This window comes from Homalodisca vitripennis, chromosome 1 (assembly GCF_021130785.1).
Source record: "Homalodisca vitripennis isolate AUS2020 chromosome 1, UT_GWSS_2.1, whole genome shotgun sequence".
Taxonomy (NCBI): Eukaryota; Metazoa; Arthropoda; class Insecta; order Hemiptera; family Cicadellidae; genus Homalodisca; species Homalodisca vitripennis.
Genome location: NC_060207.1, coordinates 81,488,674 through 81,509,643, shown reverse-complemented (window position 1 = coordinate 81,509,643; position 20,970 = coordinate 81,488,674). Strand labels below are relative to the sequence as shown.

Sequence of the window (20,970 nt, the reverse complement as noted above, 5' to 3'; positions counted from 1 at the left end):
GCGGGCACAAATTAATTTACGGTCAGCGACCGCACGAACAGCAATGGTGCGCCACATCGTATTGCTCACTATTGTATACTATAAAATTCAGCTATGAAGGTATTCGTTCAGATGGAACATGGACCTGCTGGGGTATCCATGATGTAGGAACGATAACACGCCAGCAAGATTCCGGGGTGGCAGGGATGATGTCTGAATCATAGTCTAAATAAAGCGGCTCGGGCGAAGTGATTACAACATCCGGGCCATTGTCTAGACTAAACCCGCCAACATGTACGTCTGCGTCGTTTAGTTGTGTCACTAACCTCAAAAGTATTATAATAACAACTGAGGAAAACACCAAATCAGAAGCGCTAAAAAGCAGAGAGTAAACTCATATGAATGATTTTTCAACTTCGACATACAACTGCGATCTGTAGGATATTTATAAAACTTTTGAAAACTCTAAACGTAGACCGTTGTTAAACACTCTTAGTTGACAAGTGAAGACGATCGCCCGATCTATCAGACATTAATAGATCTATTTGGAGGGAAACTTAAAAGCAGACCGCTTTTGCGACCTGAGCTCGTCACCGTGCCGTTAGGCCTGGCCGCTGCGTGACGAGTCCAGCTTGTCAGTGATCCACAATGGGTTAATCCCCCATAACAATCAGATATATATTGAGCAGAAGGAGCAAAATTTCTGGGTTTTGAGGTCATGAAGAAATTGAAATTTTATACTCTAGAAAGCTGAGCCTTTATGTATTTATTTATTCATTAGATTTTATGATGTCATCTCAAAGTTGCATGCCAACATAAAATTCTGTTTTGTTTGAGAAACCTGATTTGTCCTTTAACCCTTTGAACCCCAGGCGACGAAATATCGTCGCCGAGAAGATATGCGAAGATCCCCGCGGCGACGATGTATCGTCGCCAATGAAGTTGCGAGAATCCCTGGGCGACGTAATATCGTCGCCATGGATATGCGTTTAATACATATTTATTTGAAATTGTAAAATACTTATTTTATGAGTATTAATACATATTTATATGTATTTTATTAAAATACAAAATCGTAAGTACCAACAATTTTGACTATTTATTTATTTAGGTAATATCAGTGATTTTTGTGTTGTACGCCTAGAGGTTTTTACAAGTCGCATACTTTTATATAAAAATTCAAAAAAAAGTTTATTTTTAGAGATATCAATATAATTTTTTTTGTACATACACAAAACTAAATTTAGAAAAATAAAATGTGGGTGCCCATGGTAAAAATATTTCTTATTTTTTAATTAAAAAAAAATCTATATACATATATTTTAAAATTATTTTAATGCTGTTAAACATTTTTTTATACTTCAGACTAATCTTTTTCTGTGTATATAATTTCATTCTGGACATTTTGGTGTGTAATACAAGACAATAGCATAAAAAATAGCAAAAGTATTAATTTTTTACAAACAGTATGCAAAACAGCTGTTTCTGCTCCGGGGATTCTCGGTAGTTCTTAGGTCAAATGATTTTGGTACGTTTTTTCCACCATCAATATTTTGGTCTGGGGTTCAAAGGGTTAAGGCGCTAAAGACAGCATACAGAGCGTGTATCTACAAAACTGATAGATTATAAGTGTTGTTGTGAAAACATCACAAAAATTACATAGACTTGAAGAGTGACCTTTTGAGCTACACTTCCTCAGCATATGGCAATGTTTATCAGCTTAAGAGAATTATGTGCACATGAATAGTTGAATGAATATTGCCTCTCACCTTGGTATTTCACATGGAAGTGTTCAAGAATTGAATACTTCGTAGATTTTGGTCTGAAATTGCATTAAAACAATGAAGCACCCCTCTTATTCACCTGATTCGTTAAAATTTGGACAATTTTTTTTCTTTGCAACTCTCAAGCCAAATGTTGCTTATCTAGATGGGAAGTAACAATGGAACAAATTGACAAATTATCACAGCCTTTTTACAAAAATAAATAACTGTTGATGCTACTAAAGAAAAGAATCCTAGTAAAATTGGTGCTTTGATCAGCAGTGCTGTCACTATAGGAAGGAATTTGTCATTTAGTAAACCCCTGGGATGAACAACGATACCAATTATGGAAGCTTGGTGGCTCTATCTTGTATTATGAAGATTTTGGAATTTGTTACTGTTTGAACATTATTACATGTGTGTTCCAGTGGTGTACGATGGGTGTCCTCGCAGCTATGCACACATGTGGTGGCCCCGCACTCCGTTTGGTCATGAGGCACTAGAACCCTGCCCACATGGATCACAGGGTCGGGCCTCACGTCTCTGTGATTCAGTCTCTGGCACCTGGCTAGCACCTGATATTTTCAACTGTACATCTGATGCTTTCATGGACCTCCGCAAACTGGTAAGTCTTAGGCAGGGTTTCGTTATTTGGTTCTGACAGTTCAACTCATAGAAATTTTAGAAACATAACTGTATTGGCTTTGATGACACATTATTTTATTTATTGGTGCACGATTAACTGCTGTTTAAATTTAATGAATTAATAGCAATTTCTTTGGCTTATATTCCTATTCCATTTTCAATAGCCAGAGGTCTGCTATCATCTGCTCTCATACTATAGCTGAAGATTTACCAATAAAATGTATAGCATACATATAGTTGTTCTGTGATAGCAACTTAAATATATGGTCAGTGAATTCTGATTCGACTTTTAAAATGTCCAACAATAATATTCTTGTGAAGATTTTCAAAACATCAGTGATTATTATTCTTATTACAATAATTTGTAATTATCTCTTAAGGTATTGTGCTGGAACTCCCTCTCATTTGCTCACAAAACTCTTTTACTGACCATACGCATTTAAAGTGAGGGCAATAAGTTTAGTCAGTCCTTGAACATCAGGATAGCCTCCCGAACTGGCACCATCACTTAAATCTGTTTAGCAGTGTAATCCTGACTTAATGCTCAAACAAAACAATAAAGAAGAATATGATGGCAGTAAGCATAAATACTATATAAAACCAAACAATAAAACGAAATAGTAAAATAGCAAGCTATGTGTTTCAGCTAGGACAACTGGAGACAAATGATGTGAGTGTGACAACATTTGTAGCAGTGGGCACAGGTAGCGCACTGAGCAGGGCAGCCAACATAACCCGGGGCTTATACGGAGCAGACATCCTCATCACGGAACAGCTGTTGGAGAGGCTCATTGACCACGAGACCACCCAGACTGGTCTCAACCTCACTCACAGCCAAGATAAGGATTACGTGGCTGTAAGTTTGTACACAATTACAGGTGGATTACCTAATCTGTATTAATAATAATACAAGTTGAAGATTTTCAAGTTTGTGGTGTCAAGCACTGTCATTGTTATTGAGTGTACTCTATTAGTTTTTTTTGAGGTAGTAAAATAATTTCAAAGTGTATTGAAATTACACTAGTTACGTTTCTTAAAAGGTAGTATGAAGGCAAAACTAAAAATAAGGCATTTAATCCTTTTTGGACAAAACACTGAATCTGCCCGTTCTACTGTAATTCCGTTAGCAAATTAAATCCGGGCACTACAGGCTGGCATATTATGCCATAGTTTGTTGACATTCAAAGTTTTGGCGGGGTCCATTGGCTCTATATTGTTTTTTAACCTCTTGATATAATAGTTTTAATTATTTGAGACAATGCTGGAGCCATTTTAAGCTGTACATCAATTATTGGCTTGTGAACAAGTAACGAAAGTTTCAGCTTCATGAGCTGTCTGCCAATGTAAGAAAGCTATTGTGCTATCGTCAATCGGTTTCTTTGTACTTTTTTTGTTGTTTACATTATAATAAAAGATGTTTTCATTTTTAATCCATTACATTATGTTTAAATATTTATGCTTTGCTAAAACACTTTGTACTCTTTATATGAACTATAGAGGTTTTAATTTTAAATTATATTCACTCTTAAAAATACAACTAATTTTTATCTGATGATTATTAACAATATGTGATTATTATTGAGTGCACTTATGTTTTGTATTTAATTTGCTAAATATATTTAATAAAAATTGTCCCAACCGATGGGGATCTAAATAAATTTTGGACAGATATTATTTACAAGTTGATTACCAACTGAAGATACCATTAGTGCACATCATGTGAGCAGTTGTGACCTTGTCAAACACTAGTTTCCTCACAGTTTTTCACCAATTTTTATCAGGCTGTCTGTTTGTGTTATATTAACAGTGCAAACTTTATTACAAATCTTTTTTGCTTAGGTGTAGAATGTAATAATATAAATTGTTCAAACTAGTTCTGGAGGCAAGTCAACTTTGACTATAATTACTGTAATACACTTTGTTGGTGCAGAACCTGGTGCATGCGGCTAGTGCCATCCTGAGTCCTGACACTTCCAGAATATGGTCCCGGGTACACGAGTTGACCAGTGAGACAGCCGGGGATTTGATGGCCTCCGTGCAGACCTACATGGATGTGTTGTCCTCCAGTCAGCATGACACCTACACTGACCCTTTTGAGACCGTGGCTCCCAATCTTGGTAACCATCTCTTAGCATTTTTTGTATTACATTTTAATGACTTCACTGCAACACAAGTCATGTACTGACTTTAGAGCAACTTGAATAGTATTAATTTCCAGCTATTTACTTTTGTCTAGTAACTATCATTGTTTTGTCATGTCACGGGGATCGCCCGTGAGGAGTCAGAAGGAAATCTTAAATTAGAGCATAGCTCGAGTAGTATATAAAATGAAACATCCCTATTAGTAGAGTGCAATGCTGTAAATCCTACCTGAAAAAGTGGAAGACGGTCTGATATCCAATGGAGGATGGTCTACAAGGAGTTCGGCAAAAGAATTTAACGTGATCATAACTCAACATGTTCATTATTTTAAACCAACAATATTTTATGCGAAGTGTCAATAACTATCTTAAAAACTATTTCTTAAGTCCAGTATTCATTTACTAACTTTAATTTTCACAACTTGAGCCAGGATATTAAAGTACCTAGAACAGGACCTACATTGTAAATGTTTCAAACTTTAAAGATAAATTTAATTAAAGAGTGTACAGTTTTAAAGAGTGAACCTTTTCAGGTCAGATTTGCAGCATTGTACTCTACTAATAGAGACCTAACTTGATGTACTACTCAACTTAAGCTCTAATTTCAGATTTTATTCTGACTCCTTGCGAACCATCCCTCTGACATGACAAAGAAATGGTAGTTACTTCAAAAAGTACATTTATAGGTGCAGTAATGATGTACCAAGTTTAATTGATTTACATGTAATCGTTCAGGAATTATCAAGTCAGTACGGAACTTTTTTTACACCCTGTATAATACAGCAGGTTCATGTTATAAACTGCCTCCCACGTAGCAACATCTATATTTCTGTCATCCCATAATAAACCACACTGCAGACGGTCAAAAATTAATAAACTATGTCAAGATTTTTAAATTTATATTTGTTTGACTTATCTGTTTACATTTTAAATAATAACGTAATAAACCATACACAAATACATAATTATAACACAAGAAACAGAAATAACATTTTAACTGAATATTAACACAAGAAACAGAAATAACATTTTAACTGAATATTGTCGACTTAGCAAATATATTAACAAAATAGACTTTTAATGTTTGTTTTAAGTTAAATTCATGATATAATTAGTATAATTCTCAACTAGACAATTAATGTCTTATATTATGATATAATTGCTGTAATTCTCAACTAGACAATTACTGTCTTATATTATTATATATACAATATTTTTGTATTATACTTATTAAATATTATTTAGAGACAATGCTATTTAGTCTGTAGCTGAATTAGACTTTGTCAATGCATGTAACATGAACTGAAGCAATATATAACCAAAATAAAAAGGGACAGTAGCAAAACTGAGAACGCTAACAAACAGGTAAAATGCACGGCCACCCAAACACTGTCGCCCCTCAAACACAGTGACCTGCTCCTCACAACAACCCCCTCAATTGTGACCAAGCTTACTGAACTGCAGAACAGCCTGAACATCTTGGACTAGATTTCAGTCACTGGAAAGTAAAAAAGACACAAAGGCCTTGAAAAACAACAATATAAAGCCATCACATAAAAAACTTGGCCACAAAAAAACTGATTTTCCCACAAGAGGAAACAACAAAAACCTATTTGTTGTGTCAAGAACTTCAAATGTAGATAAAATGGCAGACTTGAATCTATACTGTGATAACCCAGAAATGGACAATAATGTGATTAACTTAGATAACACATTCTCATGTACCCTTGAGCAACAAGAGCTTAGTGACTCAGAAGACACAGACACATGTCAAACCAGATTAGTTGCACGAAAAATAATACGCAATACTGCAGTAAATACAAATACCGGCCGCATTTCATTTTTAAACATACAAGATACAAACAGGATTAGTAACCTGAAAACTGTAGCTTTTGTGCCTGAACATACGCCCCTTGTGACATCACAACTACATTCTGACCTTGACTGGGAGAGGGCCTGCGGTATTGGCTTTTACGACAAAGATACATCCATCTGCTCCCTCACACTGCCTTCAGAACTTTAGCAGAGCTGAAAGGCAGAGTCACAAGCAAGGAATTATCATACAACAATTTTGCCACTATAATACATGACAAGAAACCATACAGCATAATCTGTTACTCCTCACAACACAACGACTGGAAATCAAAGCTCTTCAAATTCATGGAAACGGTAAATGACTGCATAAAATTTCCAATACTTTTCACCATCAGCATAAACGAACTGTGGCACCCAATAATGCCAAGTAAAGCCAGCACAGAAGAAATACTACAAGTTGTACTTCAATTCAATAGTAATGCCTACCTGCACAGATATAGATTCTATACAAGTGACAAAAAAATAAAGAAAACCATTGACTCCATACTAGATACCTGCTTTAAACACCAACTCAGCCTTTCAAGAATAGCCAGCGAAAATGACCCAACCATATACAGCACATGGAGAAGAAGAGGCGCAAACTTCAACAATGACAAATTGCCTGCGACTACAAATACTACAGCTAAAGATCAAAATCTAGAAATTACTGAATCACAAGCCTTCATTAAAGCAGCAATGGAGGAACAAAAAAATGCCTGGAGACAAGCAGAAGAGGTCTTACTAAAATCCTTTGCTGAATTCTATAAGGCCAACACCTTGAACAAAGGCCCTCTCTCTCTCTCAATACAAGCGCTAGAAACAAAGATCGCAGCGTCAAAAATAGCTTATGACGTAATTGACCTCAATACCGGTCAACCTCTGCTGCGCCTAAACCCAACAAAACAGTACTGCTACGGCTTTGACGGCACTCGATTTATTAAACTAACTTACAACAATTCAAAATACACAGTCGATGCCAACACAAGGCCAGCAAACAAAATAATTCTGGTCTCAGGAGAAACCAAGGTGATGAATCAGTTGGTGCTCTATGGTGGCATAAAAATGTTGACATAGACAAGAACACTGACATAAAACTCCAACTTGTCCAAGGCGTGCCCGGATGTGGCAAAACAACGTTTATTATAAACAACCACTCAAAAAATGACCTGGTCCTTTTCCCAACCAGGGAGGGAGCAAATGACTTTAGAAATCGGCTAAAATTAAAACAAAATACCCAAGCACACAATAATAAGCATATCAAAGACTCATGCAGAACAGTGCACTCCTTCATAATAAATCTAACAGACCACATAAAAAAAGGAGGAAGATACAACAGGCTAATTATAGATGAAGCCTTAATGCTCCATGCTGAAGAAATCCTCTTTGCTTGTGCGATTGCCGGAGTAAAAGAGGCACTGCTGGTGGGAGATAAACAACAAATACCTTTCATAAACACGACAAACTACAACATGACATACTATGACATCACAAGAGTGGCTGAGGTGACACAAGTCCTAAGTTTCTCATATAGATGTACTAACAGTGTCACCACCCTCTTAGCATCTTATTATGAACAAGGAATGGTAACTTGCAACCCTGTGAAAAACGAGACAAGCCTAAAGTACCTGGAAGACATAAAAGAGCTGCGATTGGACAAAGACCTTTATAAAGTCCTTGTATTCAAACAGGCTGAAAAACGAGCACTTAATAACCTGGGCTTTAATGTGTCAACAGTGCATGAATTTCAAGGCAAACAAGCAGGGCATGTAGCAGTCATACGAACATCAAGGAAAAAAGAAGACATATATGACTCCCTACCACACTGTATTGTTGCCATCTCCAGACACACTCAATCTTTCACCTATTTCACCCCCACTGGAGACGACACACTGAGCAAGTGGATAAGACTGATGAACTCGCACGCAAGCCGGGACCTAGCTGACCACTTTCAACCTCCACATACGGAAAACACCTCAATACCGCAACAAGCTGAATTGAAAAAAACTCACCCCCAAACCTTGTTGATACAGAACCCTCTCAGACTCCCCTCACCCCCTTTGACATCGAGAAAGGAAAACACCTCACCAACCATGAACCTGAAGGAACCAGAAGAGTCCCACTCAAAAGTCTGCAACACCACCCTTCCGCCACATCCGACATCGCCATTCCAAACAAACAGCTCAAACAACATAATAGTATTACCTGAAATACACAAACACGATGATGGAAGCAACCAGAGCTTCCAGTCTTCTTGAAAAGGAAGTTTTCTGTAAGGGAGATGAAAACCCAAGTAGAAGATCCCAATGAAATAGAAATACCTGAATATCACAATCAAGCCTCCCCAGAACCAGATCATCTATTGGAACTTAAAGACCACTCGGATAAATCCTCAGAGACTGGAAATATTACAAATGATAAGGACACTAAACAGAGACACGCAACCCTGTAAATTAACCCAAACAAAACCTCTTTTTTAGATTGCACTCGAAGGACAAGGGACAAAGAAAAAACCATTTTTGTAACAAGGACGTTCATAAACTCCGAAAGGAAAAGAAAATAGCAACATGTACAGAACTAATAACCCACAAAGACACAGAACTCAACATCGAGGAAAATTTAGCACCTTATACAAAACACAAAATTAAAATCATGCACCAAAATGTAAATTGGCTATCCAACAAAATTGACAGACTTACTCATTTCATAAGCGAGAAAAACCCGGACCTTATAATAGTAACAGAACACGGCTTGACCAAAGAAAACCTGGAAAACACCCGCATTGATGGCTATACACTTGTAGGTGGCTTTGCCAGGAAAAACCATATCAAAGGAGGGGTGGCAGCATACATAAAAGATGACCTCAAACAGCACACTAATCTCATATGCACAAGTGGAGATGAGACCGAGCTTATTTGCGAGACAGCTCTCTTCGAAATAAAAACAAAGAAAACAAGCCTACGAATACTCGGAGTCTACAGATCTCCCAACGCAAACTTAGACCAAGGTATTGACATACTTACAGAACAACTCGACAGATCTCTAGACTCACACAAAAAGATTGTGCTTGTAGGAGACATCAATGTGGACAGCCTGACTGAAAGCAATGACAAATCCAAACTCGAAGAGCTCCTAACGTCTTATCAGATAACAAGAATGAACCTACCGCCCACACGTATCACTAGAGATACCTCTAAATCGATTGACTGGATATGCACTAACATTGACCAACAATTGATAAACACATCGGTTATCTCATCTGGACTTTCTGACCATACAGCCCAATCAGCCACAATAATCACATCAAAAATAAAAGAAAACTTCAAAGAAAGAAAAAGAATTTTCAGCAAGAAAACAATAGAACTTTTCAAATCCAGACTGCAAACCCAAAACTGGGTCATTCTCCATGCTCAAGAGGACATTAACGACTTGTATGACACCTTCCACACTATCACACAATCTATTCTAAATGAAACCTGCCCATTAAAAACCTGCACAACCAAACTTAACAAAGGCTTAAGACAGTGCTGGGACACGGAATGTGCCAAATTAAAAAGTGAATACATAAAAGCTTTGGAAAAGGAACAATGCACAGGAAGAGCCGAAGACAAAATGGAGACGGCTGCAAGGAAAAAGAGTTACGACACTAAACTAAAATCGCTACGTAAAGAACATATGGCAGAATATATAAACAAAGCTGACAACAGATCCAGAGCGTTATGGCAAGTGGTAAATAACCAGCGTAAGGCTAAAACTGACAACAACACAGAATTGCTCCTCCTCATGGACAACACCATTATAACACAACCAGCAGAAGTGGCAAACTGTTTCAACACATTTTTCTCAACTGTGGCACACAGAACACTTCAAAACTCTGATCTTAATCCGAACCCAGACCCAGATGACTATGAACTACCTCCACCTATAAAGCAGAACTTACACTTCAAACCAGCAACAACTAATGAAATCTTAAAAATCATAGACTCCCTAAAACCAAAAACCTCATCTGGAGCAGATCACATATCAGCTAAACTTGTAAAAGCATGTAAAAACGAACTGTTAAGACCACTCACCCTTATAACTAACAAACCTCTTTCACAAGGAATTTTCCCCAACCAATTAAAAATAGCTAAAGTCTACCCAAAGTACAAAACCGGACCACATAATGACACAAACAGCTATCGACCTATTTCACTCATTTCTACTTTTACAAAAATTTTAGAAAAAGTGGCCTTACACAGACTCCTAAACTACCTTGAGGAAAACAAACTTCTTACTTACCAACAACACGGATTCCTAAAGGGCAGATCAACATCCACAGTCTTAATACAATTCATAGAATACATTATAGATCAACTGGAAGAAGGCTGCACAGCAACCTGCCTCTTCCTAGACTTCAGTAAGGCTTTTGATTGCCTAAATCATGAACAACTACTCCAAAAACTAGGAAACCTTGGTATAAGAGGAAAAGCTCAAAGCTGGTTCCGTAGCTACCTGACTGATAGAAAGATGTTTGTGGAAGTAAATTACACTGAAAACAACATACTACAGAAATGTCAATCAAAAACCACTGACACACAAAGGGGCGTACCACAAGGATCGGTTCTGGGGCCAGTCTTGTTCCTCCTACTCACAAATGACATGCCCAACTGGCTAGGAGACATCTGTCACACCGTCATGTATGCAGACGACACAGCACTAACAATAGCAAATAAATCAATAGCAACACTCCAGAGAAACACAACTGCCACTTTCAATAAAACAAAACTATTCTGTACCAGAAATGACCTCGTCTTAAATAATAAAAAAACAGTTCAGATGACCTTCAGCAATCTACGCAGAGACCTTAACTTGACGCTCCCAGACCTAGAAATAAAAAACACCACCAAACACCTTGGTATCATAATTGATGATAAACTGTCATGGAAGCCACAAATAGATCAACTGTGCAAAAAACTATCTGCAGGAAACTATGTTATACGTAGAATAAAACAAATAAGTGGCACAGACATGGCCAAGGTAGCTTACTTTGCTCTCTTCGAATCACACCTGAGATATGACATTTCCACTTGGGGAGGAACATCCAAAACCAACCTTTAGAGAGTTCTGATCAACCAGAAGAGGGCAATTAGATGCCTCGCAGGCCTTAACTACCGTGACAGCTGCCGAGAACACTTCAAAAATTTTAAAATATTGACAGTCGTATCACTCTACATAAGAGAAGTAATCTTCCACACTGTAAAAACATCAGCCAAGACACTCAGATCTGCACCAGCACAACACTAGACATGCCTCGGACTTCGCATTGCCCCCACACCATCTGAGCCTATACAAGAAGAAACCATCCTACAAAGGAGCCGCCTACTTCAACCACCTTCCAGAGCACTTAAAGAACCAACCACCTCACCGCTTCAAGAAACAACTGACTCTGTGGCTCCAAGTTCTTTTTACACAGAAGAAGAATTTACAAACAGCTAAAAATTGTTACCTTATATAACTGACGCTATGTACTGTTCTCAAAGAAAATGTCAATAAAGTATATTGTCTATTGTCTATTACGACAAATAAACGAATTTATTATTATTATAAACCTGAGGGGACAAAAACATTTTTATAGATAAGTGTTTTTCTGACATATTTTGATGTAAAACTTAGTGTGTAATAGTAAATATGCACCAAATATTTTTTGATGGTTTTGCTGGTATATAAAACTACATTGTTTGTTTAATTAGAAGCGTACATAAGCAAAATTTATTTTTATAAAGCTATAGGTTACACTTTTAGTTTAATAACATTTTAATAATAACAATATTACATTGATTATAAATATTTATTTTGTGTAAGAGTAAATCTCTTCTTGAGGGTAGATTTTGTTGGTATTTGGTAGATTGTATTTTAAAGATTAACATTGATTAGTACTAAAAATATAGTAAATGGCTATTACATTTCATGTAGTCCAAATATTTTTTCATTATAAAATGTGTTGTTTTTTGGGATAACAATTATTAATGATATTTTTGTTTATTCAATGCTTATTTTGTTATCAGATTAATGAAATAATTATCATTCGTGTTCAATATCTCATCTCATATTTTAGATTCAATTATAAATTAAATCAGAATCAGAAATTTATTGTCACTTAACGTTACATAATTGTAGTAGATAAGATCTACAATGAACAGGTGACTCGTCAATATAGTTTAAAATATACTAATCCTAATAAAAAAAGTTACAAACATAATTAATAATGAATTGATAAATAATCAATATTAATCGCACAAACAGTGATCCAGTATGTATATAAAACATTAAATTATAATGGTACAGGTGCAGGTTATAATTCAATAAAGCTAGATGTAGCTATTATTATCCTAAAATAAAATAATTTAAAAAACATAAAACACATTTAAAAATAATTAGTGATGAGTAATAATTAAAGATGAGTATGTTATTATACTGGATGGATGTGGTGTATTACTTGAGGTTGAATGACTTTTATCAACTAGCATTAGCAATCAACAATAGCCCAATTATCATTAGCCAACATATGATAAAGATTTGAAATAAATAACTAAACCATGAAATTTGTTTTCTGAGGTTATAAGCTTAGTATTCTCTTGAATAACTGGCTTATAGCAATAATCAGGTCTTTATCACTGTGTATTTGATCAATAATTGTTTATTATAAATTCATTTTAATTTTATCCATGTCTTTCTTTTGTACACTTCTGTCTGAGTGGTCTTCAGTTGGTTAATTGGGTAGAACTACAAACAAAATGAATTAAAAATTTAACAATATTGTATTCCCTCAAGACTCATTGTAAGTCACCAGTTTAACCGACAGATCGGGTTTGTTTCAGTATTGGGGCTGGACACTGTGACCTCGGAAAGTCTGTTTGGCTACGAGAGTGACGGGCTAAGTCGGGACCTGGCGCCTGGCACGTCGGGTTTGGAAACTGAGAGAGTGGTGATACCTGACACCTCGCAGATCCTCCAGCCCCCTATCCAGGTCATATTATAGAAATCTTTGTAGCTCTTTGACTATGACTACTGACAGCTATCTTTAACATGTTGTTTTTTTACAAAATACTATTTGGTGTTAAAGTAAAGTTATGTCCAGGACTAAAATTATGTTCAATATTATTGTTTTTAATATTGGATCTGTAGAAGAAGCTGTTCTGCTTTTTTAACCTTATTCTGCCTGTTCTTATCATCACACTGGCTTGTAACAGGCAGAATAAGGTTAAAAAGGCAGAACAGCTTCATCACAGATAGGATTTGAAACTATTATCTTCAATTCAAATCTAAAGTACGACACTAAATAATTGTATTGATGTGATTTTTTCAGACTAGGTTGGGAATTAGGTTTTTTATTCTGAGCCTCTAAAAAAGCTACTTTTTATACAAAATGCTGTTAAAAACTGTAGCACAGTATTTCATATTAGAGTTTTTTTTCTACAGCGAAGAAAATAAATTATTATCTGCTCTGATAAATCAAACAATTTTGGTTTAATATTGTACAACCGCTGATTCTGATATTTTATATTAGCAAAACATTAGATTATTCTTTTGTTCCAGACTGGTCAAGTACTTAGGCTAACCCCTAAACTACGTAGAATTAGCCCCTCTTTATTCTTTTTTAAAACAGTTGTACCTAAGTCTAGACACTACATTCTATTTTCTGTTCATTTTAATAAAATCGTTCAAATTGGTATACTACCCCTTAAATTTTATTATAATAATCCAGGGCAATTTTTTTACTTTTAGATATTTTTGTTTGTAGTAAAAATAAGGTTTACAATAGATACAACTAATAAATCTAAATTCTAATATGTTCAGTATTTATTAACAACATTGTGATTATTTATAATGCATTAACCAAATTTTGGGTGTTTCTCATAAAATGAAAGTACTTCTTTTTGTTTGATCCTAGAGGTCTTTTTAAAATTCCAAACTTGTTCAAATGACATATTTGCATGAAAATGTTGGGTAAATTAGTACAGTTTTTTTTTCAACTTATGCATGGAGAAAATAAAATTGAATTGTTATCTTTCAGTTTGCTCCTCTCACCTCGAAGAAGCCAGCTCCCAGTCCCATGGTAGTTATCCCTAAGTATAATAACTACCTCCAGAACCCAAACAAGTTCGATCCGTACAGTCATGTGCTCATCCCTATCGACCTGTTGGGCATCAAATCACCACAGAAAGGTTTGTATTTTTAATCAGTTGCAGTTTTTAAACATTCTTAAAATTTGGATATGTAAACATTTCTTAAATTGTTAATTTCTAATGATAATTCAATAACATTATGGAACTGCACTGATTGTAAATATTGCAAGCTAATATTTCTTGTGTCCTGTTTATGCTGCTTGACTAGGTTCCAGAGTTACAACTCGAGGTACTTTACTCTGGATTCTATTAATAGCATTAATTAATAGTAACTTAGTATATAATACTGAGCTTGTATGAAATTATTATGTACAGTTTTAGCTATCACCGTCATCAAGGTTTTCCAGTTTAAACCACATTAAAAAATATTGTTTACAATATAGGACAGACCAACTAACTCCCTTTTAGCATAATTTCCCCCCTTCTTTATAAGCCTCTGACCTGAGGGAGAATCTTATCAAGCAGAATAAGGGGGAGAGCTAGTACACTGCAAGAGCGGCAGTACTGATAAAGTGCTTAGTCACATTATTGGAATCTGCACTATCTGTAACTCAAATTTAAAGTCCAAAATCTTAAACTACAACAAACCACAATTTAAATTTTTAAGTAATTCAATACAATTTAAATTTTTAAATAATTCAACCTTGCTAGAGTAAGCCATTTTCAACCAATAAATGTTGAACAAACATCAGTATTGGTCTAATTGTTGATTAAGATGAATCTCCCTACTGGGGCCGAAATTTTTGAAGATTTGAATGGTGTAAGCAATTTTTCAACAAAGTTAGAAATTGTTGAACAATTAAGGAAATCCTTGACGATAGTCATGGCACTGACTGTTTAAGTTTAAGAATTAAGATTAAAGGTCAGCTATTTGTATTAATGTATAAGTTTGCACAAAGTCAATAATTTAGATATGTCTTGAATCCATCAACATTTTTTTACTATGAGTTGTAGGATGTAGGACAAAATAAATAGATAACTCAATACATTAAAAAAATCTAATTGTTTCCCAGAAATCCTTAACCATTCAAGCACATTTACTTATACTGTTAACGGTTTTTAGATTACTCTTAATCCGTCACTCTAAAAATATTTCTACGGATTTTTCGAGTTAATTTCTATTGTTGGTTGTATTCCAGTTGGATTAGACATTTTGTTTACAGCTTTAGTTTGTAAATATAGAAACTTAAAGTAATAGTTTAATTGTTGTACTAAAAATGAAATTTCAACTAAAGTATGAATCTGATGTGTTTGTACAGGAGAAACATCAGTGAAGTGGATGGGCCGGGCGAGCCGAGCAGCTGTGGTGAGTTATGCAGAGTATCGTACAATGGGTGAAGTGTTACCACTCATACACGACCAGACGGTGCTCACTCGTTGGGGTGTGGACCTGGCCGTAGCAGCTCCCATCATTACCATCACAGCCACTCCAGCTCTACATGGTGCGTCTCATAATCTTGTATTTATATTAAGTGACTCGGAACCCAATAGTTCTATCTTTGACACATAGAGTACTCAAATCATCCTTCACATGGAGAATGTTGCCTGCAAATTGTTAACAGGACATGTATTTCAGAATTTTATTGTTTTGTTGTCAATTTTTTATTTTTTATTCAATATTTTTGTGTGATTAATCTTGGTTTTTATATGTTCAATCTTAAAATGTTTTTAGTCTGTCTGTCAAGGACAGGTCCAAATTATCAACCAGAGTGGTGTTTACAGTGATAGTTCCTTAATCCTTTGACTGATGGGGTTTTTCACAGTAATGTACTCTAAAATGTGAGTTATTCTTGTATTTTGTTATATAGGGTTTACTAAAGCATGAAGAGTATGATTAATGTTTTTAATAACTTTTCCACCACTCAAAAAATACATAATAATAATTATACACAGTATAAAGGAAAATCAATATATTTGACATTATTTTTTATGTGTACATGTTGAGGCCAGGCACCATATGATCAATTGCCAGTTCAATAGTGTTCACATATATCTACAAAAGTTTTTACTGGTTTAAAATTAAATCATGTATTACTAAAAAACTTTTAAATACATACATTCATCACATTTTATAGCTACAGTTTACTCTAAACCTATCCTTTATCCACTAAATACTAATAATATCATTAAGGTTTTAACATATAAATTCATTTTGTACAATATTTATAAAAAAACAGTACATACTACAGTAACATTGATAAAAACAAGTAATAACAAAAAATTAATAACTTGGACACAGTCTTGGATTCAGATTGCAACGGCACACTCTCAGTACATCTATATTGTATGCTGGCGCCACTGTCCAATAGTTTTCATTATCACAATAGTCATTTACTTTATTCATAAAAATTCCCACGGACCATTTACCTGAAAGATTTTCTTTAATACAATCGCTGATTGCACAAATATTTATTTCCCAATCATTTGCAATCCATAAATATCACTTCCACCAACTACATATAAATGTGGTGTACTAAATTAGATGAATGTAGCAACAAATGTGATCAAGTATAAAATGGAATCAGCTGATTGCTTTATTTGAGGGTTCTGATCAATTTTACTGATCTACAACAGATAACAAACCACCGGTCTGTTAGGCATAATGGAAATTATGTGACTGTTTCTGTGATTTTTCACTTGATCGTATGCATATGAAGGTGAAAAATTACAACCAATAAAACAATAAAGGAAATATTCTTCAGAGATATACAGATCCCGGAGAGTGATCAGTGGTACCACTGGTGGGCATAAGGCGGGCACTCATCTAAAGTTTTGTTACTAGTCAAAGGGTAATTAAACATCTCCATTCACTTAGTGTGACTTCATACATTTTCATTCCATAGTAATATTCTAATGCATCATGATTTAGATGTTACACTGAGTAGCTGCCATATTGTAGCTCAATGTAGCAGACAATATGAATGCTAATTCTAGAACTGCCAATGGACAAATCCAGTCACACCATCAAGTGAAATTGACAGATATCCATTCCTCATAATACAAAATGGAATACTATTTTATTGTGATAAAATTAATATGATTTTATACCAAACTTCCATGTAATGTTGGGTATTATTATTTTACTTGTGGATGCTGTGTCAGCCAGTGGCTACCACTGTATCATCTTATAATTTACATTATTTTTTGTGTTTTATTGGATCTTGGATCTGACTATTGGAAACACAAAAATAGGCGCTTTTTATAAATTTACATAAAAAAAATGTGAAATATATTTTTCAACCCATACAAACATGTAGGCTCTTAAATCAGCATAAATGTTTGATAAAATGGATACAGCATTATTTTTTCATAATATTATTAAAGTTCTGTATAGAAAAGAATACAACAGAAAGTGTCAAATATTTTAAAATAGTGTTTAAATGATCTTATACACAAAATGTAAGGTTAAGGTATCAACAAAATTTTTTTCTGTTCTTTTGTGAGAAAATGGTATGTTTTACATTTTAAAGACAGATTGAGACTAAAATGAGCTTTAAAAAATGTGAACATTTTGCCTAAAACACAATGCCACTAAATTTGCATGCCAGCTGTAGGGTTAAACATTTGTAAAGCTATATATCACGATTAATTAATAAATATCCAAGTATCAAAATCCTCAATAATAGATTTGAAAGTATAAGTTAGACTATATTTATTTTTTTGTAAATAAATTAAAATTTACAATAGTTTCATATTAAAATTAAAATAAATCTGTACATTTCATTAACCCTGGAACTGGCGGTCATATTTCTCTCAGTGGCGGAGTGTTTTTAGTACTTCATACATTGCCTTATATTTATTTTATTATTACATGTTTACTTTAAAGTACCTATGTCATATTATATATTTTTTTACTCAGCATTGTTCAAGGAACATTTTTCACATAATATAATTTAAAAAAATATATCCTTACTCTACCTCTTCATGAAAAAAAAAAATTTTTATAAAAAAGAAAAGTTAGTTCAAAGTTTTTGATTTGTAAAATTGTTGTTGTTAATGATATGCAAAATCCAAAATATAAAAAAGAAAGAGCATTTAATTCTGAGTAAAAATAAAACAACATGTAGTTTATAAGGTATTTATTTTTACATGTGGTAAACAATACAAAAATTATACACTGACATTAAAAGTGCTACTTACCAACAAAAGTAAGAACTTCAAAGCTCACTTGGATTTGTACAATCTTGTACCTTTTAGTTCATATTAATTTTCTATTTTTTATTATATATTTTTTAAATTATGTTCTGATTGAATGTCTTAATCGGAATCCTCATCGTTGCTTATTTCATGTTCAACTAGTCATGTCGAATGTCACTTGAACGATCGCGGAAATTACGATCCATTACGTAAACACGCACAAAAAACTTACTATTATTGTGTCATATACACAACCATCATTACAGCGAACTCAAACAAACAATAAACCAGACAGAACACCATACAGCTGACGAAATAATAATAGCCGAATGAACCAGTTGACTCATCGCTGCGCGCGCAACTAGCGCGGTACGCGGAGGAATGTAAACAAAAAGTTCAGAGATTATAAAACGTATGGACATGTAACGAAACGATAAAATTATTTATTAGTGTATTATTTACATAAATTGAACCTTCCTCTTTCGGTTGGTATCAATACCGATACTCTTTGATCGTGCTTTAAGTACATAATATTGAGAAATAAAAGACATGTTAAAACGCCCGATATCGGGCGCTGCCATCTAGGATGCGACTAAAACGCCCAATATCGGGCGTTTGCCAGTTCCAGGGTTAAATTGTTACCTAGGTAAATGAAAGAGAAATTAACTGTCACAAACTAAATATTAAAATCTCGGTTTTATAACAAAAGTGCAGTTACAGTGTAGGAGAATGATAACGTTCACTCTCCTGTTGTTTATGTCCTACTTTAGAAATAAAATAGTGGCTTTTAACTTCCCACTTACTCACAATTAGGATAGGTAAAGCTACACAGAAAGAAAAGTACAGGAGAAGAAATAAGAGTGAAACCAACAGTTTTAATAGCTTGGAAAGTTTTTTTATGGATTTAAGACCACTTTAAATTTTATTATAATAGCAACTTAATTGCAATACTGATGTGTTGGTGGTGTGTGTGGTATAGATGGGAGTGAGATGTCACCTCGCAGCTTGTCTCAACTGGTGCCTCTACCATCACCTATTAGACTGCGACTGTGGCTCCACCGAGGCCCACACTCTGCACGCTCTAACCCACAGTGTGTCCACTGGTCCACTGCAAGAGGGTGAGTATTGTGACAGAGTTGCTTACATAATGGTAGTGCAGTGTAATCTTTGATGCATTACAAATAAGTGATCCCCCACACAACCCCATAGAACATGTAATAATGTCTTACAACAATTAATAAACTTTTGTAAATAAATAATTTACCCAAAACACCTTAATGGTTAGTTTAGTTTTCTTCCGTGAAATAATCATAACAGCATTTTTATGAAACTTAATAAACCCTATTTATTGTGGTAAAGATTTGTGTCTAGTAAAAGATGTTATCTATGTTATTAAGCTGAAGTATTTTGTATACAGCGAAAGGATTGATATTGGTAAAAAGTGTTTCGCATACATTATGTTTCCTTACAGAATGGAACTAAACGTTTCATATTTGAGTGTAACTGCAAAGGTACCGTGTGAAAATTACATGTTGTTATGTGAGAATGTGACACTGTCACGATTTCATATTCTGTTGTTGCACCACATATTCTGAAGTCCTTACTGGCATGCAACCAATACTGAAACAGCTGCAACCGGTTGTCTGTTACAAGATTGCTCTTGCACGAGTTGTGAGTAATCATTCAGAAGAGGAACCATAGGAGTGAATGGTAATTGTGTTTTCCAGCACAGTAAAGTTTGAGACATCATATAATTCCAAAACATTAAATGTCATTTATCATATGTATCACTTCCATTTTTAGACACAGCTCACTCTGGTCAGCCATGGTTAGTAAAATCTAAAATTGCAGTTCATAGTCGAACCAGCATCTCTGGGCAGCCGTTAAATCATCTTCTTAGTCCAATATTTAGTATGCTCTTATTTCATAGCAAAAAGTTTAATGGCTAAATTAATAATCTCATTGTCAGCATTAATAGGTAATATGGTCAGGTATTGTGCTTAATCTCAGTCCAACCTCTGGTCAATCACTTTAGCTATTAGAAGACAATGATCACCTTCCTATAGCAAAATGAGTGTATTATTTATAATCTCTATTATTGTTTACAGTGAGAATACGGATAAGAGTTTGTCTGCTTGTGGTATTGATTTCAATTTGAAGTCATAAGTACATACTTGAAGGGTTGAGTGATAGTAAGGGATCTTATTGGTCCAGTTCTCTTATTTGGTGGTTGATATTGTAGTTTGAACAGAATTATTGACAGAAGCATCAGCTATTGCTATATAG

At 34.7% G+C, this 20,970-nt stretch overlaps 1 protein-coding gene across 1 annotated transcript in view; it reads left to right on the top strand.

Moving 5' to 3' along the window:
• LOC124365573 (protocadherin-like wing polarity protein stan) overlaps positions 1-20,970 on the top strand; it is a 112,749-nt gene that overhangs the window by 60,385 nt on the left and 31,394 nt on the right. Inside the window, exons 35-42 of the mRNA XM_046821569.1 lie at positions 2,171-2,367; positions 3,034-3,243; positions 4,318-4,504; positions 13,240-13,388; positions 14,436-14,586; positions 14,756-14,776; positions 15,807-15,989; positions 19,664-19,802. Coding sequence (XP_046677525.1) covers positions 2,171-2,367; positions 3,034-3,243; positions 4,318-4,504; positions 13,240-13,388; positions 14,436-14,586; positions 14,756-14,776; positions 15,807-15,989; positions 19,664-19,802 — 1,237 coding nt within the window. The remainder of the gene's footprint in view (positions 1-2,170; positions 2,368-3,033; positions 3,244-4,317; positions 4,505-13,239; positions 13,389-14,435; positions 14,587-14,755; positions 14,777-15,806; positions 15,990-19,663; positions 19,803-20,970) is intronic.